Source organism: Mesoplodon mirus (genome assembly GCF_964341445.2).
Source record: "Mesoplodon mirus genome assembly, chromosome: 5".
NCBI lineage: Eukaryota > Metazoa > Chordata > Mammalia > Artiodactyla > Ziphiidae > Mesoplodon > Mesoplodon mirus.
In genome coordinates, this window is record NC_138980.1 from 91,265,743 (window position 1) to 91,292,312 (window position 26,570).

Below are 26,570 nucleotides of genomic sequence, written 5' to 3' on the forward strand. Positions count from 1 at the left end.
TATATGGAGAAAGAAAGATAAGAATGATAGTAGACATCCCATGAGAAACTATGTAAACTACTAATATGATAGTATTATAATAATGAAAGACAATCACTGTCAACCTAGAATTATATACACAGTAAAAATATCTTTCAAAAATAAAAGTGAAAAAGAATTTTCACACAAAAGCTAAATGAATTCATTTCCTGCAGATCTGTACTTAAAGAAATGTTAAAAGAAGGTTTTCAGCCAGAAGAATATGATCCAAGACAGAAATTCGTTTCAACACAAAAGAATAAAAAGCACAGGAAACTGTAAATATAGAGTAAATATAAAGGACATTTTCCTGACTTTTGATAAAAAGATAATTGACTATGTAAGTAAAAAACAGGGGCTTCCCTGGTGGCGCAGTGGTTGAGAGTCCGCCTGCCGATGCAGGGGACGCGGGTTCATGCCCTGGTCTGGGAGGATCCCACATGCTGCGGAGCGGCTGGGCCCGTGAGCCATGGCCGCTGAGCCTGTGCGTCCGGAGCCTGTGCTCCGCAATGGGAGAGGCCACAACAGTGAGAGGCCCGCGTACCAAAAAAAAAAAAAAAAAAAATACATTGTGGCATTTATAACATATATTGAAAAAAATGTATGAAACCAATAACATAATGGATTGAAGGGTAAAATAAAAGTACACTGTTGCAAGGTTCTCAAACTGTAACTGAAAGGGCATAATACTGATTCAGAATACATTAGGGTAAGGTAAAAATGACTTAACTAGTGAATTCTATCAAACATTTAAGGAAGAAACAATACCAAATCTATACATCTCTTCCAAAAAATTGAAGTGGAAGGAACACTTCCCAACGAATCTTTAAGAGTACAGCATTACTCTGATACCAAAACCATCCAAAGATAACACAAGAAAAGATAACTAGAGAATAATATCCCTCATAAACAAAGATCCCTCATTTAACAAAATTTTTGATTGAACAAAATCAAATCTAGCAATATTTTAAAAAGATAATACATTATGCCCAAGAGAGGTATAAACATTAGAAAAATCAATCAATGAAATCCATTATATTAACAGACCAAAAAAAAAAAAAGAATTGTGTTATCATTTCAATAGATGTTAAAAAAAAAAAATTACTGAGTATAATTCAATGCTTATTCCTAACAAACCTTCTTAGCAAACTAGGTCCAAAAGAAAACATCCCACTAAATGGTGAAAGACTTAAGGCTTAACTTCTAAGGTCAAGACAAAGAGGAGGGCTCTAAACATCTTTATTAAGTATTTTATTGGAGGTTCTAGCCATAGATATAAGGCAAGAAAAGAAATAAACGGCGTTCACTTTGGAAAGGAAAAAAGTAAAACTACCTTTATTAACAGCATGATTGTCCATGTAGAAAATCCTGAGAAATCTACATAAAAAGCTAATAGAATAAGTGAAGTAAGGTCATAGGATATAAGATAAATATACAAAAATCAAATGTATTTCTATATGATACCAATGAACTGAAACGTAAAATTTTAAAAAAACAACAGCATCAAAAATATAAAATATTGGGCATCCCTGGTGGCGCAGTGGTTGAGAGTCCGCCTGCCGATGCAGGGGACACAGGTTCGTGCCCCAGTCTGGGAAGATCCCACATGCCGCGGAGCGGCTGGGCCCGTGAGCCATGGCCGCTGAGCCTGCACGTCTGGAGCCTGTACTCCGCAATGGGAGAGGCCACAACAGTGAGAGGCCCGCATAAAGAAAAAAAAAAAAAAAAAAAAAAATATATATATATATATAATATTTAGGAATAAATGTAACAAAAAAACTGTAATATTTGAACTCTGAAATTTATAAAACACTGTTGAGAGAAATTAAAGAATATCTAAATAAATGCAGCTATGCTTATGGATTGGAAGACTAAAAATTGTTAATTGTAGATTTTCAAGTTGATCTATAGATTTAATGCAATTCCCCTCAAAATACCAAAAAATTTTTCTGTAGAAATTGACAAGCTTCTTCTAAGTTTATACAAAAGCACAAAGATTGTAGAAGAGCCAAGACAATTTTGCAAAAGAAGAACAAAGTTGTAGAAAAATCATTAACTGATTTCAAGACTTACTAGGAAGCTATTATATAATCAAGTCACTGTAGCACTGGCAAAGGAGAAGTATGCAGATCAATGAAATAGAGTCCAATAAGTAGAAAACATATTTATGGTCAATTGATTCTTGACAAAGGTGCCAAGGTAATTCAATGAAAAAAAGATCTTTTCCATAGATGGTTCTGGAACAACTGTATAGGCAAACACCAAAAAATTATCGTTCACCCACCCATACTATAAACAAAAATTAACTTGAAATTAATTAATTCAAGGTATATGAAATAGATCATATACCTATCAATACATGTAAAAGTTCCAACTGTAAAATCTCTAGAAGAAAGCACAGGAGAAAATCTTGGATTAGGCAAGGACTTCTTAGGACACCAAAAATATGAACTTTAATACAAAAAACAGATGAAACCAAAATAGAAAAAAATAGATTAAATGTATTTCCATCAATATTTGTTCTTTAAAAGACAACTGAATCACTTTGCTGTACACCTGAACCTAATACAATATTGTAAATCAACTATACTCCAACATATAATAAAAATTAAATTAAAAATATAAAAAATAAAAGTAAATAAGCAACAAGGATACATTGTACAGCACAGGGAAATACAGCCATTATTTTGTAACAACTTTAAGTGGAGTATGATCTATAAAAATATTGAATCACTATGTTGTACACATAAAACTAATATACTATTGTAAATCAAGCATACCTCAATAAAAAATTAAAAAACACTCATAAATAAATAAATAAAGTAATGGGTTACATGAGAAAAAAAAAGACACCATTAAGAAAATGTAAATGCAAGCACAGACTATTAGAAAAAATGTTCAAAACATAAAATTAAGACTTGTATCCAGAATATACTAAGAAACTCTTACAACTAAATAAAAAAAGACAACCAATGAACAATGTAAAGAGGTTAACAAAAATTTGAACAGATATTTCACCAAAGAAGATTCAGAAATGGCAAAAAAGCACATGAAATGATGCTCAATATCCTTAGTCACTGGGGAAATGCAAATTAAAACTACAGTGGAGTATCACTATATACCCACGAGAATGGCTAAAATTAAGAGACTAGTAATGTTAAGTATTGTTATGAATACTGAACAAATGGAATTCTCATAGATTATTGAAGGGAATAGAAAATAGTACAGCTATTTCAGAAAACAGTAGAGTAGTTTCTTGTAAAGTTACACTTACCATACAACCCAACAAACCTACTCCTGGGTATGTACCCAAGATTAGAAAATATATCTATACATAAAGATTTGTACCTGAATATTATTCATAATAGTCAAAAAGTAGAAATGATCCAAATGTCCATCAATGGTAAATAGACAAACATACTGTGGCATATCCATACAATGGAATACTACTCAGCAATAAAAAGTAATAAACTAATAATACACTCAATAATACAGATAAATTTCAAAAGTGAAATAGCCAGTCATAAAAAGCTATATACATTCCATTTACAGGAAGTTCCAAAAAAAGCAAAACTCCCAGAACAAAGAGCAGTTTAGTGGTTGCCAGAATCTAGGGGTGATGGGCATGTTCTCTACATGACTATATTACAGTTACATGATTGTATACATTTGTCAAAATTCACTCAATTGTACAGTTTAAATTGGTGAATTTTATTGCGTAAGTTATGCCTTAACAAAGGCACTTTAAAATTAAAAACAAAAAACAAAAAATATCTTAAAACCTAAGAATGCAAATCTGCAAAAACATTCTTTTCCTCTTATTTAACAAGAGTAGTTCAGCAGACATTTTCACCAAAACCACATCATTAGCTAACGAACACTAATCGAATACTCAGGTACTAACAATGAAGAAAAGTAAATGTAAACATATTCTAAACATTTGAAATCATTCATATTACAAATTTTTTAAAAGATATATAGTTCTCAATTCTTTATCAACATTTCCTATCTTCCTAACCCCATCCAGTCTTGTATTTTTTAACATAACCATTGAATTGGAGAAATCAATTAAGAATTGAAAGAAACTATTGTTTTCAATTCTGAAGGTATGAACCAAAATTAATTTAAGAAAATCTTCTTGTCATTTGTTTTTAACAAAAAAAGGTTCTAAAGATACAGAAAGGAAATCATGAACTGCCTAGCTACATGCCATCAGTGAATGACCTATTAGGTTTAAAACACCCCAAGATGATAATGACCCAAAATACTTGGCAAGCAGGAAAAAACTAAAAAGTTTACTCGGTTTGTCAGCTTCTATTTATATCTAGAACAGAGGCCATGATTAGTAACTTAAAAACAGAATTATTCTATAATTTTGTTTAAATATGTAACATCAGATTTGCTACAAATCCTTGATACTCTACCTTTCCTGAGGATGGAGAAGGACTAGCACAAGGACTTGGATAACTATTGCTGTCTGTAGATTTCACAGAAGGCTGATCTGACCTATCATCAGTGCTTCGTTTAGGATGTAAAATTCCTCTATCTTTGTACTGCTGAGGTGGGTGCAGTGCTGGAGATGGAGATTTCATCAATACTCTTGAGCGAAAATGAGGAAGCAAAGATCAGTTATACATAAGTTCATAATACAAAGAAGAGTCCATTTCAAACCAAAGTTTCAATGACACTTTGATTTATGGAATAGTATTTAAAAAGGCAATTTCATTCTTCAATTACATTTAGATGAAAGAGTTGTACTATTACGGTATACTTACAAAAACAACATTTAAAACAATACAAAAATACATTTAAAACAACCTACAAAAATCTTTAACTTAATATTAAATACCCAAGTATTATTCCCTTACAAAACTCCTAATCTCTTTTAATGTCTAGGAGAAGTCCTTAACAATTATAATGTTTTATATTGATATTTAATGTCTTTTAACATTATAAAATTAATTAAATATACCTGTGCTAATGGCCTTTACTAGAATATCACTGACTCCGCTTCCATTCCACTTTCATATAATATCGTAAAGCCAAATACAATAGATTTCAAAAGCATACTAAAAATTACAGTATGGTAAAGTCGAAATAAGACTGGACTAGAGTCAGGAGAGAAGATTTTTGGGACAGTACTAAATTTACAACTAACGAGGCAGGTGATCCTGGGCAAGTCTTAATTTATCTGAGTTTTAATTTCCTTACCTGTTAGATAAAGGGAGTAAACTAGATAAACGCTAAGATTCTTCTGTTTTAAAATTCTATCAATAAATGCAGCAAAAACGGCAGTCAGGAATTTTACAATTTTTAAAAAAGTATACATCTTAGTGGAACAACCAGACATTAAAAAAAAAGACATTAAGTACTTCCTAAAGTAGTGCAATATAAAGTTCATAGCACTACCTATAAAATATTCTTGCCAAAACACTGGATCTAATCAAGCCCTGAGAGCTAACCACCAGTTTCCATGAAATACATAGGGTATAGCAATAAAAAGAAACAAATACAGAATGTGGTACATCTAATACCACTGACCTCGTTCCCTAAAAAAAGTCAACAGAGGAACTAACTGCTCTAGATCACAAGAGATTCAAGAAACAAGACACCCTAATACAATGCATGAGTTCTCCCTAGATGTTGTTTCAAATAAATCTATAGTTTGAGAATTGGGGAAATGATTATTTTATTGGGACTGATAATTGGATTTTGATTATGTAGGAAAAATGCCTCTATTTTTAAGAGATGCATATTTAAATATGGAAGGGTAAAATGACATGATGTGTGAGACTGATTTTTGAAATATGTAAACAGAAAAAGAAAGGAAGCAAGAAAAAATAATTGGGGTAGATAAAGCAAATAGGTGAAAATCTTGGTAAACTACTGAAGCTGAAATATGGAATTCACCATGACATATCATTTACTTTGCTATGTTTAACAATATTTATAATAAATAAACAAAACAAAAAAGGCCAAGTCATCAATAGTACATAAACTTCCACTGAGTCTTGCAATTATAATTATTCTGCCTTCAAAACAAGTTAAAATAGCTTATCCCCACAATTTGCTTCTCTTTCAGCAAGTATCTTAGATCCAATACTATTTCATTCACAAATGAAATAAAATAGCTAAAACCTAAAAATATTAACAAAAATATATAATGAATAAACATCTGAATAATTAATAACAACTTGATGAATGCAAAAAACCAATTTTTCAGGGTTTTTTTTCTCTCATGAATTGACGTCCAATGAATTATCAAGTTACACCTCTAAAATTCCATCATTCTTTCCCTGGTACTTTATTTACCCGAAAATTAGGTAACAGAACTTAACTGAGTGTAATACCTTATTAAAATAAAAATGATGTTTTCAATAGAACTAAATGTCTACTTTTGTGGTTTTCAATTTGATCTTTGACTCTGTGCTCTATTCTAAGCTTTTCTCTCATACTTGGCTTCCCCCCCCAAAATTTCATGCACATAGAAACAAAACATTCGTGTAAACCCTTTCAACCTAAATTTTTATTTAAGAGGAACAAAGAGTTCTGATAACTCATTTATATCTCATTTTTCTTATAGAAAAGATATGCTTATTCTCTGTAAATGAGCAAGTTATTATTTAGAAAATGACAATAAAAAATTGGTTTAATTTTAAGGTGTGATGTGGGCAACTTCTATTTTTAAATAGTTTCTTAAACTTTTAAAAGAGTTTAAATAAAATGCTTTTATTAAAAGAAATTATCTAATCTATATCTTGCCATGCTAGCATGAAAACTCTAACTATAAATCCCTTTTCTCTAAGAAGTAATCCTAGAAAGATTATAACTTCTCCATTCAAAAATAAATCTTCCTAAGAGTCCTCATTCTATTCCTCACCAAGCTACATCAATTCCAGGCCTTAACTATTAATGCTACCAAAAGTCTAAAAGTGGATGAAATTCTGTATCTCACTGTTCAACAGACAAGAGAGTGAAGAGTGCAAGGCTACAACTTGTAAGGAAAGGAAAATGGTAGACACTGGTATCACAGGTGGAAAAATGAATTTATAAGATAATCAGTTTCTAAACCATAACTAATATTACACTTTATAATTCTGATTTTCTTCTTCTATATTTCCAAATTTTATTAAATGAGTATGTATTACTTTTATAAAGAAAAAAAAAAAGGTTTTTTTTCCCCTAAAAATGTATGTGTGTAGTATGTGTGTATGTATATAGACACATATGTGTGTAAAAAGTCTCTGAATATAAAAGGTTTTTTACCGATTAGCCTATAAATAACTCTACCACATAATTTCTATGCAAATGTATTCACACATTCTAAACAATCATTGTTCAAGTAAACTTTTAGAACAATCTTTTTAAAAAGTGAGGTGTGTCTAAGTAGAAAATGTGTTTTTTACTATTTTCCTTTCACTTGGCAGTGTCTACATCAGAGAAAAAGGTTCAGGGACGCATATTACGAGAAGGTTTTCTAAGCAACTGGTTGAATTATTCCTAAACTGTAATATACAAAGAACTTGGAAACCACCATGTATTATTCCTTTTTAACTGAAGTCTTAACTGATAACATGCCTTTATGTTTCATTCAAATAAGTAAAATCTGATCAAAAGAAGGCAGGTACTATATACTCCATCTGATCCTTGAAAAACAATAAGCACTACATATCTTTTATGTTTCCATTGTTCCTATTTTCAGGTTTTTAACAATGAAATCATATTCTTACCACAGAGACTATCTACCATACTGCCAAAACTAGCACTCCAAGCAAGAATTTTGTCTCTGTTATCAATTCTAACCCGGTTTAAAAAAAAAAAATTAACTGATATAAAGAAATTTAAATTTGATTCTAACAAATATTTTTACAACCAGAAATATTTCTGAATCATGACCGACAATTCATTATAACCACTATTATACCACCAATTACATTTTTTTATAAATAATTCAATATAAGAGCTCTCATTATTATTACTAATCATATAATAAACAAAAAATCACATCTAATTGCCAAATGCTAGAAAGGATAAAAGAAGTTAGCTAAACTAAAAAATTTTGCCAAGACAGTAAACTTATTTACTTTTTTAATATATGTATGCCTCCCCTCAATAAAATGTAAACTCTCTGAAGAAAGAGATTTTGTCTGTCTTACACATTGCCATATCCCTCACACTAAGAACAACAGGCATTCAATGTGTCCCTGTATGAATGAATGAATAAAGTATTTTTCTGTAGGAATACTAGTCAGTGTTATTAATATCTAGGTAAGGCTTGTGGGGAGGCTGTTCTTCTAAATGGCCACAGCCAACACTTCTCGTTGTGAGGTATCTAGGAAAGATATGGCTTGACATATATCAACTAAAATACATAATAAAAAATGTTGCTATCTTTTTCTCAGGTCCTAAATTTGTAAATTCTGGAAATTAAATGTTTTAAGCTCTTCCTGACAAAAAATTTCCTTGTTAAATAACTCAAGACCCCAGGAGCTTGAAATCCTTAATATTATCTAACACTTGAAAGAATTATCTTTTGAAAGTAACTCTTCCCATTTTATTGCGACCTTTTTGTGTATCTTAGATTATAAGAAAGTAATTTTTAAATATTATAAAAGCACGTGATTCTATGATAAATAACTATTTTCCTAGAGAAAATATCTCATTTTGATAAAATGTTATGAATTTACCTTTCTGCAGTAGTAGACTCATCAGAAAATTCAGTATCTGCTGAAATTTTCCTGCTATTATTTGACCTCCAAGATGATGCCAAAGGAAGTTCTTCTGAAGACATAGGCCTTGGCCTTTGGCCAATCCCAGATGGTTGATGTAAACCTGCAGACTGTTCTTCAGTGCTTAAAACAGCTATAATTGTTCTTATGGTAGCTTCATCAACTTGGGACCAAGGTTTGGATGGAGCTCTCATTCGGCGTAAAAATAAGCTATGCCACTTCTGTCTAAGCTGCAGCAATAAACTGGCTGCCTATAATAAAATGGTTTCTTCAGTTCAAACAGATACAAGCAAAATATCACACTTGCAAGACAACTATTTGTTTATTAGTTAAGGTCTGAAACTGTTTCCAAAGAACACGTTTTACATCTCATATCATTTACTATCAATTTCAGTCTTTTTGCTGCATGAAAGAAATAAAATTTCTTATTTACCATTTTGAGGCACTAGAGACCCAAAATCAAATGAAACAGTCCAATGAGAGAGAAAGTAAACAATGTGTGGTAGAGTGTGATTAATACTGGAAAAGTAACAGCAGGGTAAATAAAGAAAAATACATTTAGTTCCATTCATACTTCATTTTACTGCCAAATGATGATGTTCATAAGGCAGCTGAATTCATAGGTCCAGAGAAAAGCCTAAGCTAGAGATACAGATAAGATGTACCTGGAAGTTATCAATGGATAAATGGTTACTAAATCTACACTTAGAGGTAAGGTCCTTAGAGATTGTGCAGAGACAGAAGAATAGAGTAAAGAACAGACTACTAGAGAACATCTAACATTTAAGGCACAAACACATACAGAAGAGTTAGTGAAAGAACCTAAGAAGGAATGACCTCTCTAGATAGAAGAATCAGGAAAGAGTAATGTCATAGAAACTAGTGACAAAGAAGTTGGGACAGGGGTGAGGAAGAAAAATGGGGAAGGGCAGAATCAATAAAAAGAAAGGTATGGACAATAGCTAAACATGAGAGAAAGGTCAAATTTATCAAGGACAGCAGGCTGGCTTTGACAACCTGGAGGAGACAATATTGACCTTGGCAAGCACAGTGAAGTGAAGTAAAAGATCGATGGGAATGGAAATGAGACTGCAGTAGGTTGAAGTGATAAATGAATGTATGGCAAAAAAGTAAACCTAGCCAGTATTGACTTTTAACAGTTGATATTGTCCCAAAAAAGGATACAGAATGATCTTTAAAAGTAAAGATGGAATTAAGGGAAGGCTTTATCAAGAAAAATTTTAATTTGAAAAAAAACATTCATCTTTCCTACTCCAGAGAAATATGAAAAGAGAAAACAGGATGAACTCACATCTTTCCCTTATAAACAGAGTTAAAATAAAAGGATTTCTTGTGTACCCAATACTCAATATTTTCTTATATACACAAAAATATTCAAATATTACCATGCTCAAATACTGAGCCACACCTAGATTTCTCAAATCCTCTAGAGAATAAACCCCAACATGGCAGAGAATGTATGAAAACTGAAAAACAAGCTGTATTCTCTCATACTAAGGGCTCAATTTTAAAGATATAATTTTCATCGCACTGTGTATCAATTCATACAACTGAATAAAAGAAATCTATCACACTACTAAAAAGCAACTTACCTCTGGCTCTAGTATGAAACTGAGCCACTCATCAAGTTTTAAAGCTGCCAAATTAGCAGTAGTTCTGTCTTCCATTTCACTATCACTACTGTCATTAGGAATACCATCTGATGTTCACACATATTGAAAGGAAAAAAAAATTCACTTTTACTATCTTATATCACAGACAAAAAAGTAAGTCAATATAGATACTCTACATTTACACAAATCCTCCTGATATACTAACAATTTGTGTGGGGAGTTCTCCAAACACAACAGGTCACAAATTAAAACTCAGTATTTGGCCATTGTTTATTTCTCTACTCAAATTCTAAATATCAGAAATTTTCAAATTTTGTCAAGAACCCTCTTTTTTTTAATATCATTTACAAGCTGATGATTTCCAAATTTGTATTGCTAGTCCAAACTTTTTCCCTGAGCCCCAGATATGGAGAATAAATCCACTGACTCCAAAAGAAAAAATCTTACTTAGGATTCCTTAGCCATCTCAAATTTAACATGTCTAAGAGGACCCCTGACTTCTCCCCTACACAACCTGCTCCTCCCAGTTTTCTGAATCTCAAATAAGTGGCAACAATTATTCAACTAGCTACCACAGCCAAAAACCCAAGAATTAATGATTCCTCCCTTTCACTCACCACACACATTCAATCCAGCCGTTACTAGTACATCCAAAATAATTTCAAATCTACTTCTTTTCATACCAGATGCCACCACTGTAGTTCTAAGTCATCATTATCTATCATAAGACCACTGCAAAAGCCTCCTACTTGCCTCTTCTCTTCCGTTCTTGCTCCTTCAAGCAATCCATTCTCACAGCCAAAATGATTTTTTTTACATAAATCACACCATGTTACTCCTTTCTTAAAACACTCCAATGGTTTCCCTTGCATTTCCCTTACAAATCCATGCCTTTCTTTCAACCTTAGATCATCCCACTCTCACCTTGATCACTGTGGTCCCAATCATACAACCTTTCTGTCTGTTCCTGTATCATTTCCTAGTGCAGAATCTTGGTCCTCGCCATCTTCTCCTACCTAGAGCATATTTCTGCATCTTCACATGACTGATTTCTTCTCATACGTTAGAGCTCAGCTTAAATCTCATCTCCTCAGAGAAACTTGTCTAAGGTCCCTTTCTAAAGCAGGTCACTCCTAAGGAGACCCTCTTCATTTTTTTCAAAGTACCATGCATGTTATTTACTTTTTTGCTATATGTCAACACCCACTACCAGGTAAACTCCTGAAGACAGAAATACTTTGTATATCTTGTTTTCTGTTATATCCTCAATGCCTAGCACAATAACTGACATGTAATAGTTGCCCAATAAATATTTGCTGAATCACCAAATAGCAAAAAATTGGAAACAATCTAGATGTCTGACTATAAAGGAACATTTCAAATGCATTATGTCACTATAATGTGATAGAATATTTTCCAGCCATTAATATGAAATATTAAAAATGTTTTTTATATTTTGTGAAATGAAAATAGCAGAATATAAACAGTATGGGTAAAATAACCTAAAATATGTAAATGTACAGAAAAAAATGTATAATATTAAAAAATGTTTGCATAAGGGTAGTGGGAAAATGGGTAATATTTCCTTTAAACAATTACTTTTTGTTTTCTTTTTAACATCCTTATTGGAGTATAATTGCTTTACATTGTTGTGTTAGTTTCTGCTGTATAACAGAGTGAATCAGCTATACATATACATATATACCCATATTCCCTCCCTCTTGCATCTCCCTCCCGCCCTTCCTATCCACTCCTGTAGGTGGTCACAAAGCAAGGAGCTGATCTCCCTGTGCTACGGGGCTGCTTCCCACTAGCTATCTATTTTATATTTGGTAGTTAAACAATTACGTGTTTTTTATGTTAAACTATCATTTAAATTCAAGTGGAAGAAAAAAACAGACTATCAACAAGATTAATCAAAAATGCACAAATGAATATCAAGTTACCTTAGAAATCAATTTCAAGAACAGTGGTACACTTTAGTAATTTTTAATTAGTCTTAATACATCAAAAGGGAGCTACTACCACATAAATTTTTATAATTTCCAAATTTGTTTGGTTTAGTAAGAAGAAAAAATTTTATTTCAAAATAGATTTGTATTTCCTTCAATAATATATTTACCTCGAAAAGATGAAGGTTCTTGAAGAGCATTACTTGCCAACCTAGCTGGTCCACAAAATATCAATACAGTGACAGGTGTCACTGCTGAACAACATCTAATATTAGCTATTCTATGAGCTCTGGTCATTTCATCATAAATAAGCCAATCTGTGGGCAGTGCCTGAATTGCTGCAGCTTGACCATTAGCTGGAGGAATCTATTAGGAAAATAAATTTTAAAACTGTTAAGTAAATTTATCACTTAATTTACTGGTAATACTTTTTAAATGTACGAAGTTCCTCAGCGAAATAGATGTTGTATATTAGTACCCAAACAAAAATTAAAGCAAGTCATTGGTCATGTAGTTTGTACAGAAGTCCTCAATACTTACCACATTACCTCTTCCAACTTTAAGACTCAACCAAAATATTGTTCCAATGTTGAATTATACATACATAACTAATTAATTTCTTAAAGCAGGTTGGCATTGGGAGCATTTTTTTATTTATCTTCAACTATCTAAATTAGATTAGTTTTACCTCAAGGCCTAAGAGCATTCAAAAAGTTTTACCTTTTTATATTGAGGCTGACTGAGAACTGAAGTGGGATGAAACCGTACTTTTTTCTCCTTTGGCCCTGTCAATACTACATTCTCTCTGTCCACATGGACTAAATGAGGATACATGCCTGCAACCAATGCAGCTTTAACGACAGCCCAGTTCTCAGAATTTGTGTTAACATCTCGAATGTCACCACCACCTCGTGCTCTCACAAAACCTAGAAAGAGGAAACAAATCACACCAACTTTTTCTATTGCACAAAATATACTTTTAAATTTGGGTTTTTAACAAAAAATTGTATAATCCATACAATTCAAATAATGATTCAATTCAATAATGATTCAAATGTCACAATAATTCATAAAATCTCCTCTGAAAAGTTTAAAATATAGAGTCAATGTTCTAAGAAAGTTTAAGTTTGCTTAGGCTAAAGTAAGCAGAAGATTCATTGAGGAGTTAGGGACTTCAAAAACAAATACATATTCTTGCAATAAAGTTCTTCATAAGCTGCTATCAGAAACATACTAAAATCATAGCTGAAAACCTAAACTATTCTGCTGAATGGTATTAATAACATCTTGGTTGGGACAGAAACTAATCCTGGAAGTGAAGTCAAGTAAATATATTCTTGCTTGAATTTCAAAAGTCCTTCATATTTCCCCATATTTGAGACAACTCTAAATCCTCTGGTTCATTCCTTATATTACTCTGGCACTTCAGCTATTCCATAAATCCAGGCTCAGGTACTTTTCTTCTGTTTCCTCAATGTACTATGCCAATCAAAAAGAAATTCAAAGGAGCAATTCTAAAACGAAATAGCAAAACTGACATTCTCTTTAAAAAAAAAATCAAGTGCCTTCAAGTGATTACTAGTTGTTTTATGTTCCAAAAATATAAAGGCCAGCTTTCATATAAATCTATATAAATTTTTGTAATTTCTCTTTCATAGAGCTAAATATTTATTAATAGTGATAAAATATAACAAGTACAATCTCTAAATTGATTTTTGCCAACAAATATATTATAAATTGATCATTGCCAACAGTATCAAAAAGTATTCATATATTTCTCAACTATAGCTTCTACAATATCATTTTTTTAATCAACAAACAAAAGTTGAGGTCATGCAGAAGTCTACAAAGCAGTTCATGAACATAAGATATACAACATGATAATGTCATAAAAATAATATAAGATGGTATTAGTTAACACTAGAAATACTATAAGGTACAGGCAACTCTCAGTAGTTTAAATAGGTTCTTTGGAGGAAAACTTTACCTGATGCTCTAAGTTGACCAAGCAACTGAGTTCTCATGCCTATGATTATTTCCATAGTAGCTTGTGAAAGAAAATTCTTTTCACAAAAGGCTCGCTCCCACCCATCACTTCGAGCCTTCTGCCATGCCTATAAAAATATAATTACATAACAAGACACATTTCTACTCATTTCTTAGGAAGCAAAGTAACTGAAAATCACTACAATAACCACTCAAGGTCAATTCTCCTTTTTCTAATTACTTTATAAAGTCTAAGACTATGAAAAACAAAAACAAACGCATAGATACAAAGAACAGATTAATGGTTGCAAGAGGCGGGGGCTTAGAGGAGTGAGGAGAGTGGATGAAATAAGTGAAGGGGATCAAAAGGTACAAACTTTGAGCTATAAAAATAAATAAGTCCTAGGGACGTAATATATAGCATGGTGACTATAGTTAATAACACTGTACTGTATACTGGAAAGTTGCTAAGAGAGTAATTTTTTTTCATTTTTCAACATCAACATTTATTTTTGTAATGAATTTTTATTGGAGTACAGTTGATTTACAATGTTGTGTTAGTTACTGCTGCAGAGCAAAGTGAATCACTTATACATATACACATATCCACTTTTTTAGATTCTTTTCCCCTATAGGTCATTACAGAGTACTGAGTAGAGTTCCCTGTGTTATACAGTAGGTTCTTATTAGTTATCTATTTTATATATAGTAGTGTGTATATGTCAATCCCAATCTCCCAATTTATCCCTCCCCTCCCTCTTTCCCCCTTGGTAACCATAAGTTTTTTTCCTACATCTGTGACTCTATTTCTGTTTTGTAAAAAGTTCATTTGAGAGAAATTTTTTTTGGGGGGGCTCCACCGAGCGGCATGTAGGATCTTAGTTCTCCAATGAGGGATTGCACCTGCACCCCCTACACTGGAAGCGTGAAGTCTTAACCACTGGATAGCCAGGGAAGTCCCTGAGAGTAATTTTTTTAATAAATATTTTTATTGAGACATAACTGACATATAACATTAGTTTTAGGTGCATAACATAATGATTTGTATTGTGAAATCATCACAACTCTAGTTAACAGACTAGAGAGTAGACCTTAAAAGTTCTCATCACAAGAAAAAATGTTTTAACTATGTGCGGTGATAGATGTTAACTAGACTTATTGTGGTGATCATTTCACAATATATATAAATACTGTCATTAGGTTGTACACCTATAACTAATATAATGTTATATGTCAATAACATCTAATTTTTTAGAATAATTTTAAAATAAAATCTAAGACTTTATGACCAAATAGAACTTATCATTTTAAATTTATACTCAAATGTTATGAAAGCCATTGAGTTTATAAAATCCCAATGAGAACAAAGTATCAGGCAACCTAAATACCTAGCTATGTAAAAATATTTACCTTTACAAATGTGCCTGCTAACTTTCCTCCACTGAAGTATGGGAGATTTTCAATTAAGCTGTCATAATACCATTTATATCTAAGAAACCTGCCACTCCAGGCCTCTAAAAATAATATTTATATCACCCTCCTAATCTGTTTGAGAATGGAAAGTGGGATTCCTAGAAATCACCTATATGTAGTATAATGGAGCTCTCTTTGAAAATGAGTTCTCTTGCTTTGGAATATAACTGAAAGACAAAAGCAGTAATTTACCCTCTCTTGTTTTTGAAGGAGCTGGGGAAAAAACAAAGAATAGATAGGAATTCTACTCCAAATCTCCCCCCAGTTATAATCACTCAACTGATCTACTATAATATATGGTATCTAATAGACCAAATTAATAGCAATGCATCAACCACTATTCAATAATGCCCACAAAAGACCTTACAATTATTTTTTTAATTGTATGTATTGGAAAAATCCTGTATGTCTGGAAAAGAGTACTTTCTGCAAAAACACAATTTTTTAATGTACAGATACAGCCTACATTCAAGAGAACTGAAGGATAAATAACATGTCTACCTTTTCAAGAAATAACATATTCTTCCCCCACATAGCTGAATTTCTAAATTATATATCATTTCCTTTACTCAGGCTCACTATCCTTATCTTTTCTTTCCCATTTATCACTTTCCTCAATTTCTCACTATTATTATCTTAAGATTTTTAAGTGATTCTTGGATTTTGCTTTATAAAATTAAATTCTTAACATAGTGCCTTGAGCACACAAGAAAGGAATGCACTGTAAAAAATCAATAAATGGATATTAAATTCAAGATAATTTTCTTCTAAGTTTTGTTCTATATACTTTGAATAATATACAATGTTTCTTAACTAAAATTTTAGAGCATTCCTAAACAAGATATGATTAAAGATAAGGAATTTGGGTTTATAAAAAAGAAATATACATATAAGTATAAATAAAAATAAATATATACATAGTTCTACAAGGAGAAAACTGAGAAAATGAAAGAAAAAAGTAGAGAAAAACATGATAATTTTAACATATTAACAGTTTAGGGAGGTATTTTTCTGAGCAATTAATAAAATATGACTTTATAATGAAACAAAATTAACAGAATCATATCTATTTTTTAATTTGTTACACTTACCCTAGAAATGTGTTTAACCAACACCACTTCAAAAATAAAATGACAATAATAGTACCTGGAATGCTCTGAGAAGTGCCATGTGGTCACTGAAAGTCCCTGCAGTGAAACGTTTCCTACAAAGCATAGCTGCACGTTTTTGAGAGGCCTGCATTGGCAGGACAAAAGGATCTCGATAGGCTAGTATGCAGGCAATTGTAAGGATGGGGTCCAGACACTTTAACACCACAGCACACAGGACCATTTTACCAAGATGTGGTTCTACTGGCAAGTCAGCCAAATGATATCCAAGTTCAGTGAGATCTTCCCAAGCATTCATTGCATCTATTGTCTAAATAAAAGGATATAAAATAGAACTTGACATGACCAAAAACTGTTTAATCAAACCACATACTTAAAAATCCATAAGTAAGATACAAGAACATAAATTTTCTTTTGCTACTGTACCTCATAAAAAATATATTTTGCTTCAAATATATTATGTAAAAATGAACTATACCTACTGTGTTACTATAATTACCACGAGAGTATTTATTATTCAAAATACATAATATGAAGATAATTTTTTTAGGAACAAAATTAGTTAAGACATATTCTCAATTGGTTTAAATTTCAGGTAAAATGAAACTATTAAGAACCAACCTTAAGCATGTGCACAGCATTTCTTACAATTAAAGCTGGTGGAGGTTCAGGAGCTTTCATAAGGAAATCAGCAATAGGACAATTAACTGGGGCTAAGAGCTTGGTATGTAAACAAAGTTCCTGTAAATAAGAACAGCAAATAATTTTGAAATACTGACTCTTATAATTGATATTTATTTTTTTAAAAATCCTGGGAACTATAGTTTCCCAACACAGACTAGCAGAGTCTCTGATTAAAATGAACAGCAGAGGGAACAATGTCCTTCTATGAAAGATGGGCTCATACTTTAGAGCGAGAATCTTAATAACCATCCTCCATCAACTGCGGGCAATGTCTCCTCACACAGTTCATATATATAACAATAACAGTCACTGTCCAAAAATCTTTTTTTTCCCTTTATATTACATTCTAGAATCTTTTATCCATTCAACAAATATTTAAGTGCTTGCTAGGTGCCAGGCACCACGTATCAAGTTGGAGAAAAAGAAGAGGATAGGCAGACACTGCACCCATGGATTTTCACTGTGTGTGAAAAACAGAATAATTATATAATTAACTACTTAATTACAACTGGGATAAGTGCTATGAAGGATACAGGGAACTAAAGACGTAAACACAAGTTCAAGAAAGAGTAGGAGGAGGCAGCCATGGGAAGTCAAAGACAATTTCTCTGAGTAAATGACACTTCAATTAAGATGTATAGATTAATTAGGAGTTAAACAGAAAAGGAATAAGGGGGCGGTTTCAATGGAGAGGGGATAGCACATATGAAGGCCCTAAGATAGAAGGAAATAAAATGTGCTTCAGAAATTGGAACTACTGGTATGAGCAGAGAGAAGAGGAAAGGCAAGAATTAAAAAATTAAAACTGGAGACACAAGCAGGAGAGATAATTTGCATTTTATCCTAAGAAGAATAGAAAATGGCACACAGGCATGGAGAAGTGGGAAGTCATCCAGGTACCTGGACGCCAAAAATATGACCCAGTGTCTCTTTAAGGTTTGGAAGCCAGCATCTAGCTCAGCACACCAGAGAATCAAATTAATGCACTTCTGATAGTTTTCCATAGAAAGTACATAGTGTTTGGCTGTTCCATGAAGTCAGAAAACCAAAAGGAAAACAATTCATACAGGCCAGGAAATCTCAGTGAACTCAATTCCAAAACTACCAAGGTAAGATCAGCATCTTAAACTGAGATTTTGGTATTATCTTTTGTACTTTAAATGATTTGTTTTCTACTTCTCATTGAGAATTTAAAAGGTGAACACTCATGTGGTTGACAGACTCCTAGAATGTTACATTAAAAAAACAATGTATCTATAAACCATACTAAAATTCAAATGCACTCAAGTAATTCTTTTAAATTTGGAGGTTTTTGAGTTAAATTTTCTTATACAGAAAAAAATATTAGTTATATATAACCACCCTCCATAATATATATTTTATAATTTTATTTTATAAATTGATTTTTTAAAAGCCCAATCAGTATAAGTTGAAATGGTCCCTCTCCTCTCTCACCCACAAAAAAATAGCCTTTTAGATAGAGTTAAGTAAATTTCCACCTGTAATGGCATTCTCAAAAGTTCTGGAGTCTGAAATTCCAACATATTCTGGAATCGAAGTCTACTGAACAGCCGGAAACAAATTCCAGGTCTGCATCGCCCTGCCCTTAAAATTGAAACACAAAATTAAGGCTCAAACAAGGAATAAAGACTATAATAAGGAAACTGTAAAAGCAATATGATTTAGGAGACAGAACAATGAACCAGTATCAGGACATCTGAGTCTGCACCTCTACTCTGATACTGATCCCCTAACCTTTGAAAAGGTACTTCACATTTGTGGGACTCAATTATTTCATTTATAAAGTGAGATTCATAAATGACAAGTAATATTACCTACAAGTAATACTTCTAAGACAATGGTAAAAATTTATATACTACATATATATATATATACATATATATACACACACAAAAATAAAAGTGAGTAAAAAATAAGGCATGAATAAATATATGGTAATTTAAATTTAATCAATTTTACAGAGCTGATACTAAGCACTGTGTTTAGGCCCACTAAACACAGAGTTGTGGAAGTTATGCATTACACAAATCTAAGGGAGTGTCATTTACCCCATGGATCACAGAGACTTGCATAATTTTCTGCAAAGCACTAGAAATACATCTTGAGGAAAAGCAGTCACTTTTAATTTCATCCAAAGTCCCTGTATCAGCTAATAGCAAGGCTGAATATGCCAAGTGACAGAGATACAGAAATATCCCTACGTAGCCTCACAAAGCTCATAATCCAAAGAGACAAACCTAACTATAACACAGTGTGATACAAGTCAGAAAATCTGACATTGTTGGACCATTCCTTCCTTCATCAAATATTTCCCTCACTACATACCCATTAGCTTTCCCACCTATCCAGCCTCCTCTGAAAGACTTCTATCCTTCCCAGTCCTTAAATGTTGATGTTCCTCTGAGGTCAGACCTTAGCCCTCTGCTCTCCTTATTCTGCTCTCTCCCAAGTGATATTAATAATCCTCCTAACTTCAAATTCCATCCATCTAGGTCTCCTTATCCTAATTCTAGACCTATATTTCAGAAGGCTCTTAGCTCCACTTGTATTTTCCACAGTCAACTCAAACAACACAACCAAAAATTAATTCTCCCCACATAACCACGCTTCACATTTTCCCCGACAATAGCACCACCATCCACAAAATTTTTGTAGAAACCTGTAAGACATCCTTCATTCCACTCTATTCCTTACCCCCCACCCCCTGGAAATACAATCACCAATATTACTCTCCTGAATATCTCTTGAATTACTTACTTACAGGTATACCTCAGAGATATTTCAGGTTCGGTTCCAGACCATGGCAATAAAGCAAACATTGCAATAAAGTGAATCACAAGAATGTTTTGGTTTCCTAGTACACAGAAAAGTTATGTTTACACTATACTGTAGTACATTAAGCGTGCGATAGCATTACATCTAAATAAATAACGTGCATACCTTAATTTAAAAAATACTTTATTATTATAAAACGCTAGCCGGGCTTCCCTTGTGGCGCAGTAGTTGAGAGTCCACCTGCTGATGCAGGGGACGCGGGTTCATGCCCCGGTCCAGGAAGATCCCACATGCCGTGGAGCGGCTGGACCCGTTAGCCAGGGCCGCTGAGCCTGCGTGTCCGGAGGCTATGCTCCGCAGCGGGAGAGGCCACAACAGTGAGAGGCCGCGTACCGCAAAACAAACAAACAAACAAAAAAAAACACTAGCTATCATTCAAGACTTCAAAGTCATAGCCTCTTTGCTGGTGGAGAGTCATGCCTCAGTGTTGATGGCTGCTGACTGATCAGCTGAAGGCTGGAGGCTGTGGCAATTTGTTAAAATAAGACAATAATGAAGTTTGCCACATCAACGGCCACTTCCTTTCATAAACTATTTCCCTGAAGCATGCCATGCTGTTGAATGGATAGCATTTTACCCAGAGAACTTCTTTCAAAATCAGAGTCAATTCTCTCAAACCCTGTTGCTGCTTTATCAACTAAGTTTACGTAATATAATCCTTTGTTGTCATTTCAACAATCTTTACAGCATCTCGACCAGGAGTAGATTCTATCTGAAGAAACCGCTTTCTTTGCTAATCCATAAGAAGCAACTCCTCATCTGTTAAAGTTTCATCATGTGATTGCAGCAATTCAGTCACATCTTCAGGCTCTACTTCTAATTCTAGTTCTCCTGCTATTTCCACCACATTTGCAGTTACTTCCTCCTTCAAAGTTATCCATGAGGGTTGGAGTCAACTTCTTCCAAACTCCTGTTAATGCTGATATTTTGACGTCTCCCCATGAATCACAAATGTTCCTAATGGCATCTAGAGTGGTGAATCCTTTCTAGAAGGTTTTCAATTTACTTTGCCCAGATCCATCAAAGGAATCACTATTTATGGCAATTATAACCTTACAAAATGTATTTCTTAACGAATAAGACTTGAAAGCTGAAGTTACTCTTTGATCTATGGGCTGAAGAATCAATGTTGTGTTAGCAGGCAAGAAAACAATATTAATCTCGTTGCACATCTCAGTTAGAGTTCTTGGGTGACCAGGTGCATTGTCAATGAGCAGTAGTATTTTGAAAGGAGTCACTTTTTCTGAGCAGCAGTTCTCAAAAGTGGGCTTAAAATAGTCAGTAAACCATGCTGTAAACAAATGGGCTGTCATCCAGCCTTTGTTGTTCCATTTATAAAGCATAGGCAGAGTAAATTTAACATAATTCTTAAGGACCTTAAGACTTTTAAAATGGTCAGTGAGCATTGGCTTCAACTTCAAGTCACCACTTGCATTAGCCCCTAACAAGAGAGTCAGCCTGTCCTAGGTGGCATTTTCTTCCAAGAAATGGCTGTTTTCCAAGGAAAATCTGTTTAGTGTAGCCACCCTCACTATCTTAGCTAAATCTTCTGGATAACTTGCTGCAGCTTCTACATCAACACTTGCTGCTTCACCTCCACTTTTATGTTATGAAGATGGCTTCTGTCCTTAAACCCCATGAAACAGCCTCTGCTAGCTTCAAACTTTTCTTCTGCAGCTTCCTCACCTCTCTCAGCCTTCACAGAATTGAACAGAGTTAGAACCTTGCTCTGGTTTAGGTTTTGGCTTAAGAGAACATTGTGGCTGATCTGATATTCTATCCAGACCACTAAAACTTTCTCCACATCAGCAATAAGGCTGTTTCAATTTCTTATCATTCATGTGTTCAATGGAGTAGCACTTTTTATTTCATTCAAGAACTTTTCCTCCACATTCACAACCTGGCTAACTGGTGCTAACAGGCCTAGCTTTCAGCCTGTCTTACGTTTTGACATCCCCTCCTCACTAAGCTTATTCACTTCTAGCTTTTGATTTAAAGTGAGAGAAGTGCGACTCTTCCTTTTACTTGAACGCTTAGGTGCCACTGTAGGGTTATTAATTGGCCTGATTTCAGTATTGTGTCTCAGGGAATAGGGAAGCCCAAGAAGAAGGAGAGAGATGGGAAATAGCTGATCAGTGGAGCAGTCAGAACACACACAATATTTATGGATTAAGTTTGCCTTCTTATACGAGCACAGTTCATGGTACCCCAAAACAATTACAATAATAACATCAAAGACCACTGATCAGAGATCACCATAACAAATACAATAATAATGAAAAAGTTTGAAATATTTCAAGAATTACCAAAATGTGACACAGAGACAAGAAATGAGCAACGCTGTTGGAAAAATAGTGCTGATAGACTTGCTCAACACGGGGTGCACAAGATTGCCATAAACCTTCAATTTGTAAAAAATTCAGTATCTGAGAAGTGCAGTAAGGGGAGGTATGCCTATATTTCTCTTTATTTCAACCACCACTATAATAATTCAGGCTACTCTCATCTCTCCCTTATTGTAAATGACAGGATTAATGAAAAGAGTCTGCTACTGGGGTCCTCCTACCATCATTTTTGTCTCTACCTATTCATTCCTCAAAAAGATGAAAGAGGGCCTCCCTGGTGGCGCAGTGGTTGAGAGTCCGCCTGCCGATGCAGGGGATACGGGTTCGTGCCCCGGTCTGGGAGGATCCCATATGCCGCGGAGCGGCTGGGCCCGTGAGCCATGGCCGCTGGGCCTGCGCATCCGGAGCCTGTGCTCCGCAACGGGAGAGGCCACAACAGTGAGAGGCCCGCATACAGCAAAAAGAAAAAAAAAAAAAAAAAAAAAAAAAGATGAAAGAATACTATAACCATGTTATTAAGAAGAAAAAGAAGAGAGAGAAAATACAAAATGGTCCTAAAGGACCAGTCTGCAACTTACCTCTTTCCACTCATTTTTCATTATTCTCCTCTAAACTAAACTCCATCCAAACAACTTTCTTTGTCACTCTTGCCTTTAGGCCTCTGTGAATGTTCTCCCTCTGCCAGAAATGGCTTCCCAAAATACCTATTTAATCATATTTGTCTCAGATTCTATCTTAACTCCTCTAGAAGCATTACCTAGTTACAGTGCAGATCACATAGTATTAAAATTGCTTAATTTACTGGATTCCAAGATGGACTGCAACATTTCCCCATCTCAAACTTTACCCATCAGACCATAGTTTATTCATCATTGCACCCCTAACACTTGCACAGTGAAGGCTGGCAAAAAACATCTGTTGAAAAAGATGACAAAGAAAATTTCTGTAATTTCTGATTTTTATCCTTGATAATATACTATTAACACGGTGTAAGTCCAGCTCAATGTGCCAAGACACACTTGTCATAAGAAGACAACTGACACAATAACAACAACAAATAACAACAACAAAGAGCATTCTATGAAGTTATAAAGTACAGAAATCAATGTATCCACCATCTACAGTAGGCAGCACTCTTAAAGTCAGTATGTGATGTTTTCTTGTTAGTTAAAATGCAAGAAAAATTAGTCAAATAATTACTGAAAAATATGACTCTTTTTAATCTTGCCTTTTTAAAAATGAAAAAGTAATGCAAGTATGTGCTAAAGTAAATAACCGAAATACAAAAAATACAAAAATAAAAATTGTCTCCTTCCTCCAAGAGCCCCACAAATCCTCCTTCTCAGAGTCAACAATCATTGTTAGACACACACAACATATGTGTGTCTAAATATACATGCAAACATACACATGCATAGATATCTTTAGAACAAGAAAATACTAGATACATGTTTTATACCTTACTTTTTTCAATTAATATGAGTTTCTGAAAACTCATTCCATATAAAACACATACATCTACATATTTCCTTTTAACAGTTACTTAGTATGACATTGTGTGACAATAATATAATTTGCTTAATCACTTCACTATTTATGGATACTACAGTGTTCCTAGACTTTTCACTACTACAAATAATACTGCAAAAAACATTCTTAAACATATATCTTGGCACACATACTATGAGTGCCACATACTTGGCACACATTCATCCCAAGTACAAGTACACTCAGGATAAATTATGAGAAGAAGAATCCACTGCTAAAGGGGAGATCTGGATAAACAGTTTCAAATCAGCCTCTGAAGAAGTCACATCAATATACACTCCCATCAGCAAACTGTGAAAGCCTATTATTGGTCCATGCTTTTGTAAACTCTTGTTGTGTGTGCTGTTAAAAATTTTCACTGATGCCAATCTGATAAGTAAAAAATAGTACCTCATTAATTTGCATTTCTTTAGGTATATATGAGATATATGTGGTATATGTGAGGTTAATGTAGTGGTCTTTATTTAATTGATTTTCATGGAGCTTTTTTTGTATTGTACAGAAATGAGTCCTACATCTTATACTGCTTTTATTTTTGTTTTTTAAGTTTCTTATGTCTTCTGAGTGTAGATCATACTAGACAAAAATTTTTATTTTTAACATCACCTAAATTCAACTTTTAAAATAAGTACTAAAATGGTCTGCTTTGCAAAAATAATATAAAAATTAAGACTAACATGAAAGTTTTAACATTTTATAGAAAGTAGAGTATACATTAAATATGTAATACATATGAAAATGTTTCCAATTTATAGGTAATTGAATCAATGTCCATTAAATATACATTACCTGCCTTTTCGCTGTATGGCACTAGCTTTGGAAATCCACACCATTTTTAACATTGTAACAAAATTCAGTGCATCGAAGGATTTCTGTAATATTTAAATCACCTTCATGTTAATACATAAAAGGTATTTAAGAAGAAATAGCAGAAAACATTATGAATATATTTTAGCACATCGAGTTTAATTCAAAGTCCCTTTTGATTAATTAGAACAGGATACTGATTAAAAAAAAATCCAGATTTCTGGTCACAAACATTCTAAGGAAAAATAATGAAAACTAAACTTAGAAGAGCTGTAAAACGTCCTCATTCTGTGCCTTGCTAAGCTATCTGTTTTTCTCTGCTACACTTGGATAATGGCAGTCAGTTCTCATAAGGCATCAAGATTGGAGAGAACTGATCTATTCCTTGAGGTCATTTTCTATCAGATTTACGTCACTGTGGGTAATAGGAGTGACCAGGGAAAGACGTTTGCTGAAATGCTTTCCAGGAAGCTGATCGGAAGAATAACAATAATCACTAAAGTAATCCTATTCACAACTGAATAATTTTTAACCCCTTCCATTTTACTTCCTGCTGAACTACTAATGCAGTTAGCCTATCCAGAATGTTACAAAAGAGAAAGTAAAAAAGAACCATTACTACTCCCATACTTTCACTTCTAAAGTAGAAACTTACGTAGAAAAATATTTTAAAAGAATTCATTGCTAGAATATATACATCAATCCTTCAGTGACCTTACACTTTCCTTTTCATAAAATAACTACATAGAGCAAATACAAATGTGTTCTCATAATTGTTTAATTATGGGATTTTTAGAAAAGATGCTGCTTATTTTGTTTTTAATAAAATGTTACATTTAACAATTTTGTATATAAAATAACTTTTGGTACTACCATCACAGTTTACTTGATAAATAACACCTAAAGGTAATTAATTTTTTCACATTAAAAATGATCATTTATATCCACTAGAACAGATATAATTTGCTTTCCCAACACGGATAGCATTGCTCTCCTTGAAAAATCAATTACCTCTATCACTTTCAATTATTTCAGTGAAAGGATAGACCAAAATTAAGGGTGCTGAGAATTGCTGGGCATTCCAACACTAAAAGGAAATAAATGCTGCCTTTTATTTATATCAGGAGTTGGCAGTAAATATTTTAGCCTTTGCAGAGTGGGTCTGTTGCAACTACTCAAATCTGCCACTGGAGTGTGAAAGCAGCCACAGATGATGGGTAAAAAGTAGACATGGCAGTATTCCAACAAAATTTATTTTTACGAAAGCAGGTGATGGGACCAATTTTACTGCTAGTCATCATGTGCTGAAGCCTGGTTTTATGTTTGTTTTCTATCAGCATGGTTCTCTTGAACTAAGTATCTTTTGAATATCTACTATATGTGGAGAACTGGAGATATAACAATGAACAAGAGGGACACAGTCCATGCC

The 26,570-nt window shown here is 33.4% G+C and overlaps 1 protein-coding gene across 2 annotated transcripts in view; it reads right to left on the reverse strand.

The window, feature by feature from the left end:
- The window catches only part of YTHDC2 (YTH N6-methyladenosine RNA binding protein C2), a 71,029-nt gene that overhangs the window by 8,956 nt on the left and 35,503 nt on the right, over positions 1 to 26,570 (reverse strand). For both annotated transcript variants that reach the window (XM_082621907.1, XM_082621906.1), the window contains exons 17-26: positions 25,124 to 25,206; positions 19,085 to 19,190; positions 17,523 to 17,642; positions 16,939 to 17,211; positions 14,321 to 14,447; positions 13,054 to 13,259; positions 12,504 to 12,699; positions 10,361 to 10,467; positions 8,706 to 8,998; positions 4,443 to 4,617 (exon numbers count right to left, since the gene is read on the reverse strand). In XM_082621907.1, coding sequence (XP_082478033.1) covers positions 4,443 to 4,617; positions 8,706 to 8,998; positions 10,361 to 10,467; positions 12,504 to 12,699; positions 13,054 to 13,259; positions 14,321 to 14,447; positions 16,939 to 17,211; positions 17,523 to 17,642; positions 19,085 to 19,190; positions 25,124 to 25,206 — 1,686 coding nt within the window. The remainder of the gene's footprint in view (positions 1 to 4,442; positions 4,618 to 8,705; positions 8,999 to 10,360; positions 10,468 to 12,503; positions 12,700 to 13,053; positions 13,260 to 14,320; positions 14,448 to 16,938; positions 17,212 to 17,522; positions 17,643 to 19,084; positions 19,191 to 25,123; positions 25,207 to 26,570) is intronic.